Raw genomic sequence first — 15,470 nt, forward strand, 5'->3', positions numbered from 1 at the left:
CACACAATCCAGATATGCCTGGTGTGGAAGAAGCAGCTGAAAGTGTGCAAGTGGGTTCAATCCCCAGAACCCTTTTGCTTCCTGGCCTCCAAAGCACCAATTTGTAACTAATAGCTGCACTCTGAACAGCTGGACTGGGACCATTAGTTTCCCACATAGGTAACCATCACATGGTGGCAACTAACAGATGGACTGGAACCAGCCATTCTGAATTCTCTGTCTCTCTCTACCAGCCTCTATAGCTACCTTCCCTCACCGGCTCATGCTTTACTTCTCTTTCTTGTTGCTTTAATTCTGCTTCAGTGTTTTTCCAAGGGACAGTGTTTTGTGACAACCAGGTCACAAAATCCTTGGATGCAGGTGTTGCAGTCGACATAGTCTTTCTGGACTTCAGGAAGGCCTTCAATACTGTCTCACCCCATTCTCATTAAGAAATTAGACAGCTGTGGCGTCAGTGCCTACGGAGTCAGATAGATGGGTTGCAAATTGGCTGAAGGGCCGCACCCAGAGAGTGGTGGTGGGCGGGTCATTTTCAACCTATAGGCATGTGGGCAGTGGGGTCCCCCAGGGCTCAGGCCTTGGGCCCGCACTGTTCACCATCTTTATCAGTGACTTGGACGAGGGGGTGAAAAGCACCCTGTTCAAATTTGCGGATGACACTAAGATGTGGGGAGAAGTAGGCACGCTAGAAGAGAGGGACAGGCTACAACTAGATCTGGACAGGTTACAGAGGTGGGCAGATGAGAATAGGATGGAGTTCAATACTGACAAGTGCAAGGTGCTGCACCTGGGGAGAAAGAATCAGCAGCATACCTACAGGCTAGGGAACTCCCTTCTCGTCAGCACGGAGGCAGAAAAGGATCTATTGATTCCAAGATGAACATGGGCTGCCAATGTGGGGACATGGTCAGGAAGGTTAACTGCACCTTGTCATGCATCCACAGATGCATCACGAGCAGGTCCAAGGAGGTGATCCTCCCCCTCTATGCAACACCGGTCAGGCTGCAGTTGGAGTACTGCGTCCAGTTCTGGGCGCTGCACTTCAAGAGGGATGTGGACAGCATGGAGAGGGTCCAGAGGAGGCCACTCGCATGGTCAGGGGGCAGCAGGGCAGGCCCTACAAGGAGAGGCTACGAGACCTGAACCTATTCAGCCTCCACAAGAGGAGGCTGAGAGGGGATCTGGTGGTTGTTTATAAACTTGCCAAGGGGGACCAGCAGGCAGTGGCAGAGTCCCTGTTCCCCTGAGCAGTACTGTGAGTAACGAGAAATAACGGCCATAAGTTGACTGTAAGTAGATTCAGGCTAGACATCAGGAGGCACTACTTCACAGTCAAGGCAGCTAGGATCTGCAACCAACTTCCAAGGGAAGTGGTGCTTGCACCTACCCTGGGAGTCTTCAGAAGGAGACTAGACAGTCACGTAGCTGGACTCGTTTGACCCCAGCATTGTTTCTTGCCCGTGGCAAGGGGTCAGACTTGATCTGTTCAGGTCCTTTCCAACCCTACCTACTATGAAACTGACTCTTACGATGCGCTTTGTGTTGTTTTGCAGTTGCCATCACCCCCCACCGATGATGAAGGTGACTTTATCTTCATACACCATGAGGACATCAGGCTGTCTCAGAAGGCAGATGAGGTGTACACACAGCTCATAAAGCTGCTAAAGGACCAGCACGAGGTAACTGCCTTTCCCTGACAGGGCTCCATTGTTCACTGAGAATCCTTTGGTGGGAGAAATGCTTTGCGGTCCCGGTAGCACTTTGGTTTATGTTGCTGCTATGGTCACGATCCTATCTTTGTGTCTATAGGATTTTCAGCTCCTATTAAAAGATATTGATGATTTTTTGAGTCCTTAGGACAGCATTTTCAAACACAAGTGCCTGAGTTAGACCCTTTAAATTAATGGCCTAGTTTTCAAGGGTGCTCCCATTTGAAGTCTGTGGGAGCCCCATGAAGCTCAGCAACTGTTGAAATCAAGCCATTAGCTTGAGTGTCCAGCTTTGGGTGCCTGAGTTTAAAACTTTAACCTTTACTTTTAAGGCAGTGCAAATCCTGGGGTATTTTGCCAGGTCAAGGAACCAAGAGAAAAATGCGTCAGTCAAGGAAAGAAGTCAAAGCAATTGTTGAACTTGGCTCTGGTAGTGTTGAGGTGATGTTGGCTTTGCATTTTTATAAGCAGGGCACACTTCTAGAAATTTAGGCAGACCCAGAGTTATCATCTTCCATTAGAAAAAGCCAATGTGACAGGGAGCTTCTCATCTGTTGTCTTTTTTTTCAAAGGCTCCCTTTGGATAATTTGTCATTTCTTTTCTGTTAACAGAAATGTTTGCAGTATTCCAAGCAGTTCATGCATCTGGGAAATGTCGCAGAAACGACACGGTAAGATGGGAGGCCACCACCTGTATGTATTTTCATGTGGTTCCTTCAGCACTTGGTCTGCCCTGGCAGGGACTGGGAAGCCTTTCCAGCCTGTAAGAGTATCAGTGATTGTGGGTCCTTGGTCACTGAATGACTTGGTACCTTTGCAGCCTGGTGGAGCTCAAAGTAGATCGGTCGGTGTTCTGAACCAAGTGAAGTTCTCTCTGCGCTGTTCATTCATGTCATTGGTTGACTTCTGGTTACAGGTTTGAAAAGCTGGCACAAGGTTGTAAGAAGGACCTGGAGATCCTACAGCTTGCCCAAGCCCAGGGGATGGATCCTCCAAGCCATCACTTTGAGGAGAGAACCTTTAAAATGATAAGGTATGAGTGTGTCCATAAGCAGACTGAGGCAGTGTGCTAGGGGAATTGGGGCATTGATAGTTTTCCCTCCAGTCAGAATTGACAGGAGTTAAACGCCAAATGAAGTAGCCATTTCACAGCTTCCACTTGAGGTTCTGTTATTCCCAGGACAGGTTAATCTAATCGTAAATGCCCCATAGGTGGTGTCTTTGAGGTTTGTTCTTGGCATCTTTTACAATATCACTTGTAACACTGGAGATACAAAACAGAAAACAGCTTGTCTAGGTACTCTACTTCTCCAGTGTTTAAGCTGTGGTTTATGTAGAAATAAGCTTTTCTGCAGGACTCTCATTCACCTTCATTTGGCAAGTGTGTCTGTACAACAGCACTGGAATCCTGGCCTGGCCGTGTGCTGGGGACTGAACGGGACGGAAACTGGATTTTTGTTCGTCTCTTCACAGGATATTTTCTGAACTCAACAGCACAGAAATGCATCTCATCGTTGTCAGGGGAATAAACCTGCCAGCTCCTCCAGGTAATATGCAGGATATTGAGCTGATACTTTTGCCTCTCTCTTTATCAAACCATAAGGGAGTTGGTGGTGGTGAATCAGATTTATTTGTCTGGGAGGTAATGGGAATCTTGAAGCCCTTGAAACAAAACCATTTTCCATGCATATTGGCACAAACCTGTGTATTTTGGGTTCAAATCCAAACAACAAACCTAAGGCAAAACTCAAGTTAACGCTGCAGAGTTTTGTCTTGTTTGAGCAGAGATTCTTGGATTCCCAGGGTGTTACTCAAAAGTGGGTCTCCACTCAAGCTCCATATGGCTTCAAGTTTTGTCCTGAATATTTACCACAGCTCTTGGGCGGACTTTGGTCACTTGTGCTCTCAGAGCCAAGCAACAGGGATTGCTCTCTAGAATATGGCAGCCAGTCTCTTCTTGATCCTTTGTTTTTGGTGCTTTAAATGGCATTTGAAGCAGTTCTGAAATGATCAAACAGGAGCATTGCCTGGAGGTTTTCCTGTGGCTGCATGTCTAATGGGGTTTAGAGTTAACGGATCAGTTTTTCACAACTACCTTCGAGATTTGGAACACAAATGTCACAGAGTCAATGAGATGCTTTTGAAAATCTTCGTCTATTAAGAATGTGCTACAGTGTCCACACTGGGTCCCTGAGGCTGTTTGGACTGACTTGAGTGACCAACTGTTGTCTTACACAGGTGTGGCGCCAGATGACTTGGATGCATTTGTGAGATTTGAATTTCATTACCCGAACGTGGTGAGTACATGTCCAGGCCTTTGCCATTCCTCAGTCCGAGACACTGCGTTACCTACCAGTGTGTTAGATGTGGGTCTAGCAACACGACATGAAGCTCACTTCGAGGAGCCAGAGGTCTCTGTTTTCCAGCACGGTGATCAGTTAGTTGGAACTTTCACCAGGTGTTTGTTATAACTGAGCTGTAGACCTAAGAGCCAGACTGTTTGGATGTTTTTTTTCTAAAATGTGGGGAGAGGAAGGAGATGTAGGCATTAGAGAGTTAAGTCTGAGAAATAGACAAAAAAAGCCCAAACTCTGGCCTCATAGAAATGCACATGAATCTTTTTTTACTTTGTCGGCAGATGGAAACATGTCTGTAGAAAGGGCCTGGCCTGGACAAATTTCCCAGCCTTAATGGCTGGTCTGCATCTGTGTAAACTCACCGTCTGCTGCTAAAGAATTCATTGTGCTTTGTCACTGTGAAGATTTGGCCCTTCTGAGGCTTTGTCATTTCAACCATGTGTTGGGCTCCTCCCTTCTCTCGCATGAAGCTGCGATGGCTGTCAGCCCCACTGGGTCTGAAACACGTTTTGTCTTCCTGCTTTGGGAGACTGCTGTTGCTAGCCCATCTTTCCAAGAGACCTTTCAACACTCTCAGGCATGCAGTTTTCTTGTGTGCTGGCTACCCTGTGTATTCAGGATCACTTTTTTGGAACATTACTGTTTGTGTGTATGTGAATATCACTGGTGTGTGGGCTTTATGGGTTGATACAGGCGTCCTGCACCGATCTGCAGCAGGATGGTCAAAGAAGCTGATGCACGTGCAAATCGGTTATCCACCTTAACAAATACAGGGCAAGCCAGGCAATGAGAAGTGAGGTTCTCCCCTTGTCCTAAATGCTGGCTGCAGCAGCATTCCCCCAAGCCCTGGATGCAGGTGTCAGCACTAGAGGGGCCTTTAAAGTGTGGATAGTACATCTGACCTCCTGTCACCACATGCCTAGTCTCATAACAGCATGGAGCCATGTGGTAATAGACTCTGAAGGATTTTTTTAAAAACATTCAGGGCCTGATTCCTATCCCTTGAGAAACATCAAGTCATTCCATTGAAGCCCATTGAATTTCCAGTGGAAAAAATGAGAGGAGAAAAGGGCAGGTCTGTGTTCTCATCTTAAGTTACATGGACTTCAGTGTGGAGTCACTCCATTGGCTTGACTTTGATGTAACAGGGATCAGGGCCTGGCTGTGAAACATGATAAGAAATCCACAGAAAGTCATCATGGCTGGCTTTAATCTTTATTTTTCAGTATTCGCAAGCCAGATCCCCACGTTGTAGCCAAAAAACATGAAATATAGTGCTTTCTCCTTCATAGTTGAAATCAGTTTTTCAAAGTAGCTACAATAATTAGGTCACATTGTCCTTGTTCAGTCCCCAGAGATTTAGTTTGTACTCTGCTTTGGGTTAAAAGTTAATTCATTTTGGTGGCAGATTGATTGTCAGGGAAAATAATAGTTGGGCAATTCCCTGAATGATTTGCATTGGGCTCCTTGTGCAGCACCAGAAGCTTCTTGTTATTCCAGCTCATGCAGAAGGAAAGGTATTATTGCCTAGCGTACGTGCGTAGTTTATCATGCGGCATAGTGGTAGCATTTGGTAGCTTTATGATGAATGTTCTGAACTGAGCACGGCCACAAAATGTATCTGTAGGATTTGTATTTAATATTTTATTTAGCTTGTTCTGTATCTGGTGTTGTATTTAGTCACCACAATGAAGTACAAATATTTTAATCGTAAATAAACCCGTGCCCATTTTACCCTGGATAACCCCCCACCACCACCACCACCACACACACACGTCAAACTTTTTCAATATACAGATCTAACACCAGTTAGTATTAACAGTATTTTGCAGCCAGGGTTGATGATTTTATGTAAAGATTTTTCCTTTTCTTTTTGTAATAGGAGCAAGCTCAGAAAAGTAAAACGGCAGTAATTAAGAATACCAATTCTCCAGGTTTGTATCTCCTTTGGGGGGAGGCATGAAACTCTGCACCTTAAAAAGCCACTGTGGAGTAGAGGCTTGCCTCACAGCTGGGACAAGCGCCAGGCTGAAGAGTGAACTGTGCTCCTGTCTTCAGTGACAAGACGTGTAGTCACAGGTTATAGCCAACTGTTCTGTGGGTTTCTTCCCCACTGTCTCCTGGGTGTGGTGCAGGTCACTTAATGATGTGATCTCTCTCCTCAGTACTACCGAGCCTTTGCTATTGTCCAGCCAGTGTGGGCTGTTATGGCAACCTTGGTAAGCGATAGGCCAGTGACGCAAAAAGTTAAAGAATGACTAAATTATTTATTTATGCTTCATGGGGGATCAGTTGTCCTCAGTGGATAGCGAGTGATATGTTTGAGGAATCTTATCTGGTTTCTTTTGGTTATATTAGCGCAGTGAAAGTATGTATGGTCTTTTCCAGTTCATCAACAATCACCTGGTATATTTTATGGTGCAAACTCGGTGCCTGGGGTGTGAGTTGTGAAGCTCTGATTAACAATAATAGACATAGTATTAAATTGAAAATCTTAGTAATGAAGTATGATGAAGCAACACATTCATTGTTTCTAAAAAAAAAAAAATCTGAATACAGCTACTCTTCTTTCATCTGTCCTTTTTCAGATCGCCCCCTTAGCACCTAGGCATGGCCCAGATGTCTTGTGGTGAAACTTGCACCCTGGTGTGCTTATATCAGGGAGGTGGTGCTTTATGGCTAGAGCAGGAGTTTAGAAAACTGAACATCTCAGCTCTTCTCTCGTCTTATTTTGGGATTTTGGGCAAGTCTCTTACCATCTGTGCTTAGCTTCCAAAATGAGGATGATACTGTGCTGAGAAGCGTAATTGTAAGCTGCTTGGAGACCCTCAGATGAAAAGGTGTCATGTTATTTTTATTAGCAGCCGTGCTTAACTTCATGGCTAATAAAATGTTCCCCATAGTTCTTATTTTCCTGCAAGATTCTTATTTTTCTTGCTTGCTTTTTGGTCTTTGTCTGTCAGACAAACATAACGTTTTGTGGAGCTGGGCTTGCCAACAGTGTCACCTTACTGAAAAGTCACTTTACTTTTCTGTACTTCATTTCCCCCAGGGTACTAAAGTTGATTGACAATACAGGTGTGAAATTGAATTACAGATGAGCAAAACTGGGTAGAATTAGAGTTTGCAATGCACCGTGTCTATCTCTGAAAAAGATCTGACTGCTCCAATTTGATTTTCACAATTTTCTCATCCTTCTCCTTCTTCCTTCCAGAATATAATCAGCTGTTCAAGCTGAATATTAACCGAAATCACAGAGGTTTCCGAAGAGTGATTCAAACTAAAGGAATTAAATTTGAAATATTTCACAAGGGGTAAGACGAGAGGTTTTTATTCCCCATATTTACTTGGTAATAGTGGACTTACTGGACAAGAAAATGGCAGGATTGACTTTGGCTGCAGTTTAGGGATTTACCCTGCTTTTTAGTCGAGCGGTAAAGAGCTGTCTGGTTCCATGCTACCTTCCATGTGTTTCTGATCTTCATGACTCCCTTATAAAGTGCTGAAAAAACTTGCTAATGGACACTTGCCCCTGAGAGGTCAGTTGTAGGTGACTGTATTTCAGCACTGTTTCAGGGGTGTTATACAATTTGGGAAATTTTAGCATAATCTGCTTTGTTCCTGTTCCAAGTGCCACCATGTCTTAATCACTTGGGATTGTTTGGGACATGTTATTGTGTGGTGGAATTGGGTAAAGTAATGAAAGCTGCCTGATGCCTCTCCTCACTGCAGTTTTTGCTACTCAATCTTGGGGTGCATATTGAGGTGCAGCTGTGCCAGACTCTCAACCTGGGCTCTGAAGATCAGCCTGGGCCCTGAAGTTTTATCCAATATCTTTCATCCACACCCAAATATCTGCACGTCTGTTGGCAAACCACTGGTAATAGTAAACAGGATGATAATTAAATGCCAATTGTAATAATATTTTGCCCATCTTTATTACCTCTGTTTGAGGATCTCACAGCACTTCTTGGCCTTTAATTGTGAATTCAGCCTTACAGTATATGAGTTGGCATGTAGACTGTCCCTCATCTCGGAGATGGAGACATCTAAAAGGCACAGAAGGACCTAATGCTTTTCCTAAGGTCCCAGCAAAACCCCAGGGTTGTGTTTCTTAGTGGGGAATGCAGTGGTGCCTGCCTTCTCGCTTTATGCTTCAATGCTATAGCAATGGGGGTCTACAAGTTCCTAGACAGAGAGCAGACAAAGGCAGTTAACGATGGGAAATGTTTAGGGGAATGGGTCTGCATCTGGGCTTGTTTTGAATCTATTGGTACTGGAGTGCCCTAGATTTGTTAATCCCAAGATTAATTATGACCCATTATTAGGCTGACAAGTTGGATAACGTGTCTGTCTTGCTTCCTGACTGTGGCACGTAGAAATGCTCTGTAGCTGCTGAGAAATGGCTCTCGATTTATATAAAGGTTAATTGATGACTATGTGCGGCATTACTGAGCCATTTATAAAGGAAGAGCCTTTGTCTTGTTAAATCTAAATCTTGCATTTACATCCCTGGAAAAGATTCTTCTCTCCTGAATGCTCTTCCCCTTTCCTCCATCATCAGACTGTTCTGCTGCCCTCCCTGTTATAGGACCTTCCTGTCTCCTCCTTAGCCAGGTGGCTTGGCAGTAGTCGCATTGGTTTAGTTTAACTCTAATATTTCTCCATCCTCTGTGATCTGAAAGGCTTCGTAGAGGCCTGTCCCTTCCCCCTGGCAGCTTGATTCTGAGTCAGGCTTTGGGCTGCTGCTGGGGAAACTCCCCCTCTTCAGCTCTATGCAGTCAATGGGCTCCAAGTCTTCCTTTGGAGCAGAGCCTTTCCAAGGATTTGTTGAAAGATTTGAAACTGGAACCCTCTGGTTTTCTGGGTTGTCACCCTCAAAATCTGTGTGTGGGGCAAGACCTTCCCTAGGAACCGGGCAGCAGGGGGAAGGAAAGGGAGAAGAAATGCCCCTTGTTCAGCTTCCTCCAGGCAGGCTTCCTGGGGCACCGATGAATGAAGGTGAAGTCTGTGCAGAACTCAGCAATGCAGTGGAGCAGCCCTGCCTGCGATGGTTTCCCCACAATGCCTGAGCCACCAGAAACGTGCCAGATCCTTCTCTGACCCCTCACAGACGAAGAGCTTGTCTGTCCCCTTTGCCCTTGGCTGTCCCTGCTTCCTATTCAGCTGTGACCCAGCAACACAGATGAGACAGCCTGAGCCCACCCCCCTTTCCTCCCCAGGAAAGGAAGTTAACACCTTTCTTAGGAGCACCTTCAGACACGGCTGGTCCTTTCAGCCTTTCTGGCAACACTTTCCCACTCCTTTTTAAAGTACCTCCTGCTTGCAAAGACGTGACCCAGGGATCTGCACCAGAGCCTCTTGCTCCTGCCCCCCTCCGAGGAGCAGTGCGGAGCTGTCCTGCATATCAGTCTGCCTCGTTGCCTTCAAAGTCTTGAAAACCTTTCCAAGCCAAATGCTTCCCCTCGGAGGAGGGGAGATCCCAGGTGAAACTTTTGAAGTAAGGTGCTTCCTCCTTTCTGTGGGCTCCAGAATTAATCTGGCTTTGGGGCCTGTCTCTGCAAGCTCCTGTGTTAAAGAAAGAGGAGTTGCTGCTTTGCTGTGGAGAGGTTGTGAACAGAAGAAAATGCCGAAGACCTGACTTAGCAGAAACACGCGGCTAGATGAATTCATTGTGCTACATGTCTCTCTGCAGGACTTCTGCAGCCTCTTGCTGTAGCCTGTACCACTGTAGGCAGAGCTTCGGGCAGGGGAACTGGATCGTCGCTTCACTGTCATTTGTCTCAAGTTCTGGGAGCACCAGCTCTGTGTTCCTGTTCTGTGCTCTGATGGACTCGTGATGGAAGTGGGAGGCAGCTGCAGCAAAGACTTCATCACTGGTGCCTAAGCTGACTGCAAGTTGCTGTGTGGTGCGTGGTCTCCAGTGCAGTGGCTGTGGCTATCTTGGTTGCCATGGTCATGGCTGGGCTATGCCTGGCACAGCCTTGGCTAGCAAACCTGGAGCATTTTGCTTTGAGCAGCAGTGGTTTGTCCCTTATGAGCCACTGGTCCCTGCTTCTGACTACTTGCTCAGGGGCATAAGGGAGCACAGTAAGATACCTTTCATATATCCGGTTACACTGAGATTCTTTAGGGAGCATGTGAGCAAAGCAGACACAGACCTTGTAGAGGGAAAGGAAAAAAGCCTTTATTTTTTCCAGTCAAATCTCACTCCATGCAACTTCAGCTGAGGCTCCTTTTAAAGCTACTCTTATTCCAGGCAGCAGCATTGATGTTGAACATTTGCAAAAGATGGAAGCAAACATTGAGAAGATTGGAATATATGGGGGGGGGGGCTCTGGAAGACCCCCCCCCCCCCGGGCATGTCACCCTCCTACCTAAATACCTCTGAATGTGGCTCTTCCACCCACTTAAGGATGTGCTTACAAGGCTGTATCAGGCAGGCTTAAAACTGTTGGCCTGGAAAGGGAGAGGAAAGTGCCAGGGTCATTTCTAGAGAAACTGCTACATATGCTCCCAACCCCCTGCAAGAGCCTTTGCCCACAGACTTGCTTTGCCACTGCGCAGGTGTTGAGCAAAAAGCTTGGAGACAGGTAAAATTAGGGCCGTTCTAGCACTTGTACAGAACAACTGGCTCATGGGACTCACAGCTGCTCCTGTGAAAAGGCGACTCTCTAACGCAGGGGTGGGCAATTATTTTGGGCGGAGGGCCGCTTACTGAATTTTGGTAAACCATCAAGGGCCGCAAGGTAGGCAGCCAGGGGCAGATGAATATTTATCTTCTAAATTTTTTAGGGGCCCTGCGGGCCGGATAGAATGGCCTAGTGGGCTGCTTCTGGCCCCTGGGCCGCATTTTGCCCACCCCTGCTCTAACAGCAGGGATATCACCTAAAAGATACTGAGGATTGCATCTAACCACCAAGTCCAAACCATTCCACTTACCAAGCCTCCAAGAAAACCATTCAGGCTCCTGTGGTGATCTTGAACTGCGCTGCAGTGGCCTTTTCTGGCTTTTACTGTCGGCACTTGCCTCTGCTAGCAGTATCTTGTTACACTCTGAGCCTCGCTGCATGTATTCCAGCTGGGCCCGGCCGTGCTTGGAATTGAGCAGGTTTACACTCCCAAGCTAATGCAGTCTTGCCCAAGTAGCTAGCTGCGTTCCCTCCAGACTTCCTGCCTGTTGTTTTTTGTGAAGGGGTGTTTGTAAGGAAATAGCCTGATTGCCCCCCAGATTCTGTGCCCACGGCTTTGCCTTGAATGGCACCTGCGTTTTGGAAATTTGTCACTTAGAAGAGTTCATCTGCTAGGAGGTGGGGTCTTATACCTGGACTGCCATCAAGGGATTGAGTCCAACTGCTAAGGAAAAGGTTCCCTCCCTGAAAAAACTGTTGGACACAGAGAAGGACAGAACTCACGAGACTGACTTTTCACTTTTCTTCCAAATACAGATGAAATGCCAAAATGTTCTGCGAAATGGGGACGTTAATGAAATGAAGTTAATCGGAACGATAAAGCTGAAATAAAACACTTCCCCTGATTAAAATGAAGTGCTTTGACAGTTATCAGAATGAAATACTCAAAACAATTCAACTTCCTCCCATCAAAAATGTTGTCAGAATCAACATGTTCCTCTGAAACGCTTCGGTCTCCCTGAGATTGCCGTGCTGATGAACTAGTTTTGAAATGTTTTCATTCAGCTCTGCTAGGCAGCAGCTCGCAGGAGCTTCCTGGGCATCTCCTGTGTGGTAGGGCATATCCTTCCCTCCAGCTGACCATTTTTCAAAGGTCTTGATCAATAGTCCAGAGGTGGGGAAGCCTTGAAGGTGTCCTAAGCAATGATAAGTGGCTGCTATGTAGGGTGCTCAGCCAGGTCTCTGTCCCTATTGCTCCTGTTTTATACTTTTTTTCTGATTTTCTGCTTCCGTTTAATGAAAGACCTGCATCTACTGTCTCTCCATTTTAGTTGCAGATGGTCCTTGCTATTATCCTGTAATCTAAATGAAAGGCATGACCCGACTAGGGCTGCTAGATGATAGAGTAATACAAATGATTATTGTGTTAAAGTCCACTAAGGAAGCTTTCTGTGAAACAGGTCCTTTTTCAGAAGTGACAAGCAAGTAGGAACAGCGCACTTGAAGCTGGACAAATTGGAAATGGAATGTGAAATTCGAGAGATCATTGAGGTACGTTCCCTGCGTGGGGTTGGCTCCGTTGTTGAGATAAGTAGTAATAAAGAGCTGCAGCACAAGAGGTGTAGAAAGAAAAACGTGTCTTCTCAGCGAGTGCATTTATACAACTATAATTTGTGGCCTTCTCCCTCCAAGTCGTTATAAATAAGTGTTTCATTAGACCAGTGGTGGCCAACCTTTCTGCCTGATAGGCCGGATGGGCAGTGCCCATTCTGTCTGCAGGCCAGATCCAGCTGGTGGTCCTGGTCTGATGTTCTGGGTGGTCCAGGGCCCATCCAGCTGTGCACAGAAGGGAGAGGGAGGGGCCTGGCCTGGCAAGGGTGGGGGAAGGGAGAGGCATGGCCCCTCCCCACATTGGAGGGGGAAGGCATGGCTCAGCTCTTACCTGCCTCTTGGGGGCAGGGTGGGGATTTGGAAGCTGGGGAGGGTGGTAGTATTGCCACTGCTGCCCTGCTGCCATGGGGAGCCCTGTAGACCAGATGCCATGGCTGTGCAGGTTGGGGGTTGAGCACCCCTGCATTAAACCAGTTTGCCCTGGGACGGTCTGGTGCTCTTTTGCTATTATAACCCTTGGTGGGACACAGACGAAAGGGTTCACTCGTAAGCAGGAAGAGCTGTTGACCAGTGAAGCAGGGTACTTGGGTAGCTGGTGATTCCCTGTTGGTTGCAGCCTTGATATCAATACTAACAATTTTCTGAAAATTAGTTTTCTGAAAGATCTGTTCCAACAGGAGTCATGGGGCTGAGGCAGAAATAAGTGGCTTGGATCCTGTGATCCATGTTGTTCAGCTCAGACTCGACGCTCCTCGTGGTCTCTAACTTTAGAAACTTGTGATTGTAAATTTCCGCCCCCCCCCTCCAATCTTCGCATGCAGCTTTACCCTGTGGGGTTTTTAGCCGCTCCCCCCGATGTATGTGGGTAAACAGCATTCCAGAACCCACTCTTTTGATTTTCATAAAGACCTCTATTCATTATGGAAGTCCTTTCTTTATTACCAATATGCCCAGGCCCTTCATCTACTGAACAGAAGGACCTGTGGTACTGGATGTTTGTATTCACTGCTTAACAGTATGGGAGACCAAGTCAACAGCTGCCAAAGAATTGGTGGTCTGACGGCTCCTTTTTCAGCGTGTGTATTCTCTGGTACTTTCAGATTCTGGATGGCAGGAAGCCCACTGGTGGGAAACTAGAGGTAAAAGTGAGACTCAGGGAGCCACTCAGTGGTCAAGACCTTCAGACAGTTACTGAGAACTGGCTGGTCCTCGAGCACTAGGTATGAAGACCCATTTCTTCTTGAATACGCTTCTGGTGAGAACAGGGGGGTTACTGACTGTCTGTGCTTTGGCAACCTGCCTGGGTAGCTCAGGCTCCTGCCTGGCACTTCCTTGTATTTCTAGTGGTGGCCTGGCTTTTTTTCTTTGTCTTGCAGCATTTCTCTTCAGAGCCTGGTCACAATTTTTATACCAAAGCAATCCCATCACAAGTCGACCAGATGGTAGGGCTAAGTATCTTCAGGGGTGGGGAGCTTGTTCACCTAGGCTGCTTAACACTGTCATTCATAAAAGATACTTGTGACCTTTTTAAGAAGTTTTGGGCATCTCCTTGGTTACAGCAAATGGTTGCTACTTTTATTTAAATGACAGTATTTAATAATATTAAATGGTCTTTCTTCTCTTGGGCTTCCTCTCTCACCAGCCATCAGAGAACATCTCTGGTTGAAGCCACACTTTTCTTTTACAACCAGAAATGAGGCTGAAATGCCTGTGTGAAGCTGGTGAATCTATTCCGATCTATTAGCCAGATCAGTAGCTGCCAGCCAGTTTATGAGGCTTTAAAAGCTTATTATTTGAAAGATCTTGAAGGCTAGTGCATGAGTCAGACTTGGAGCAGTGAGAAGCCCATTTGAGAAGTGATTAAATGCTGAGCTCAGGGTTTTCAGAGCTCTGAAGAGGTCAGCTAGAGTGTCAAGGAGCTTCAAAAGTCTCCAAGCTCCTTCCGGTGCTCTGGGACCAGCAGACTTTATGTAGTGAGTTGGCTCAGCAAACTCCCTGCAACTCGGTTGTCCGCGCGGTCCTCTGGAGCACTGCAGCTTAAAGGATTTTGTGTGGGATTGCTGTGAAGGCTGCTGTCTAGCCTCCAGTTAGGCTGATGGCAGCAGTATTGTACTGGTGTACAGATGTGGAATACCTACTTGGCACCACCTCAGTTAAATCTTTTTTCCTTCAGGTCCAAGAATGATAAGAACTGGAGAACAAGTTTGTACATAGGAAGAAGCTGCTACTTGCAAGCACCAAAGATGTTAATGAATGCACTACTGAACATAACGAGTCTTTATTTTCATAACTCCTATAGTGCGTGTTGGTTAACGCTTTTATAAGGCAAGCATTGCGAGGCTGTGGAAACTCACTGCTAGCAGAGAGATGGTACTGATCCACACAAAATAGACTAAGTTGCCTTAAGGTAGGACTAATGTTAAATGAACTCGTTACACCTTCCTATGCAGGTCTTGTTTCCCAGCAGTGGATGAAATGGTTTGCTCTTCACAAAGTCACTGCAGCCATGCAAAAAAAGTTTGGTTAATGCACAAGCAAGGCCTTGTGCTTCCACCATTTATCCTGCGCTCAACTCCATGCTCTGAGGCAGACGAGCTCTCACGCTCCCAAGCAGTGCAGTGAACACAACCTTCAGACACTTCTGACCATCACCCTCAGGCCCTCGTGAAGGTCATTGTGTTCTGCTTGTTAATCTCCTGGGATGGAGGGAACGTAAAATTCACTTTAAGCAGAGCTATAGCCCCAGCGAATGCCCCGCCTCCATCTCTACGTGACACTGCAGCGCTCTTACAGACGTGCCTTTAAAAGACATGGCTACAGTAATGAAAGGATTACCACCCGTTTTAACAGTAGGGTCGCAGATCTACATTTTGAGTTGGTACCTGCTGTCTGCCATGTTCCCTGTACTGCTCATTCCCACGTGGCCTGCATGTTGTGCCTTCATCCTTTTAAACAGGCCACATAAGGCTATACTGCTTCAGTGAGTCACAAAGTTTAAAGAACACGGGGTTTTCTGAAACATTAGATGGTTCTCATTTCACTGGGCTGCTGAAGCCCATTAACTGATGGGAAAATAGCCACTCTTATATAGAAAACTGGACCATGGCTGTTTGCAGACACTTTTTTTTTTTTTTTTATGGACGATGTACATAAAACCAGGT

General features: G+C 46.3%; 1 protein-coding gene across 2 annotated transcripts in view; it reads left to right on the forward strand.

Moving 5' to 3' along the window:
• CC2D1B (coiled-coil and C2 domain containing 1B) overlaps window positions 1-15,378 on the forward strand; it is a 71,937-nt gene extending 56,559 nt beyond the window's left edge. For both annotated transcript variants that reach the window (XM_019501304.1, XM_019501305.1), the window contains 10 exons: window positions 1,554-1,679; window positions 2,322-2,380; window positions 2,626-2,742; window positions 3,183-3,256; window positions 3,948-4,006; window positions 5,949-6,000; window positions 7,281-7,380; window positions 12,159-12,249; window positions 13,410-13,529; window positions 14,483-15,378. In XM_019501304.1, coding sequence (XP_019356849.1) covers window positions 1,554-1,679; window positions 2,322-2,380; window positions 2,626-2,742; window positions 3,183-3,256; window positions 3,948-4,006; window positions 5,949-6,000; window positions 7,281-7,380; window positions 12,159-12,249; window positions 13,410-13,529 — 798 coding nt within the window. In that variant the 3' untranslated portion in view covers window positions 14,483-15,378. The remainder of the gene's footprint in view (window positions 1-1,553; window positions 1,680-2,321; window positions 2,381-2,625; window positions 2,743-3,182; window positions 3,257-3,947; window positions 4,007-5,948; window positions 6,001-7,280; window positions 7,381-12,158; window positions 12,250-13,409; window positions 13,530-14,482) is intronic.
• Window positions 15,379-15,470: the final 92 nt, after the last annotated feature.

The sequence above is a fragment of the Gavialis gangeticus genome, unplaced genomic scaffold, assembly GCF_001723915.1.
Source record: "Gavialis gangeticus isolate Ggan-Ray unplaced genomic scaffold, GavGan_comp1, whole genome shotgun sequence".
Classification (NCBI taxonomy): domain Eukaryota; kingdom Metazoa; phylum Chordata; order Crocodylia; family Gavialidae; genus Gavialis; species Gavialis gangeticus.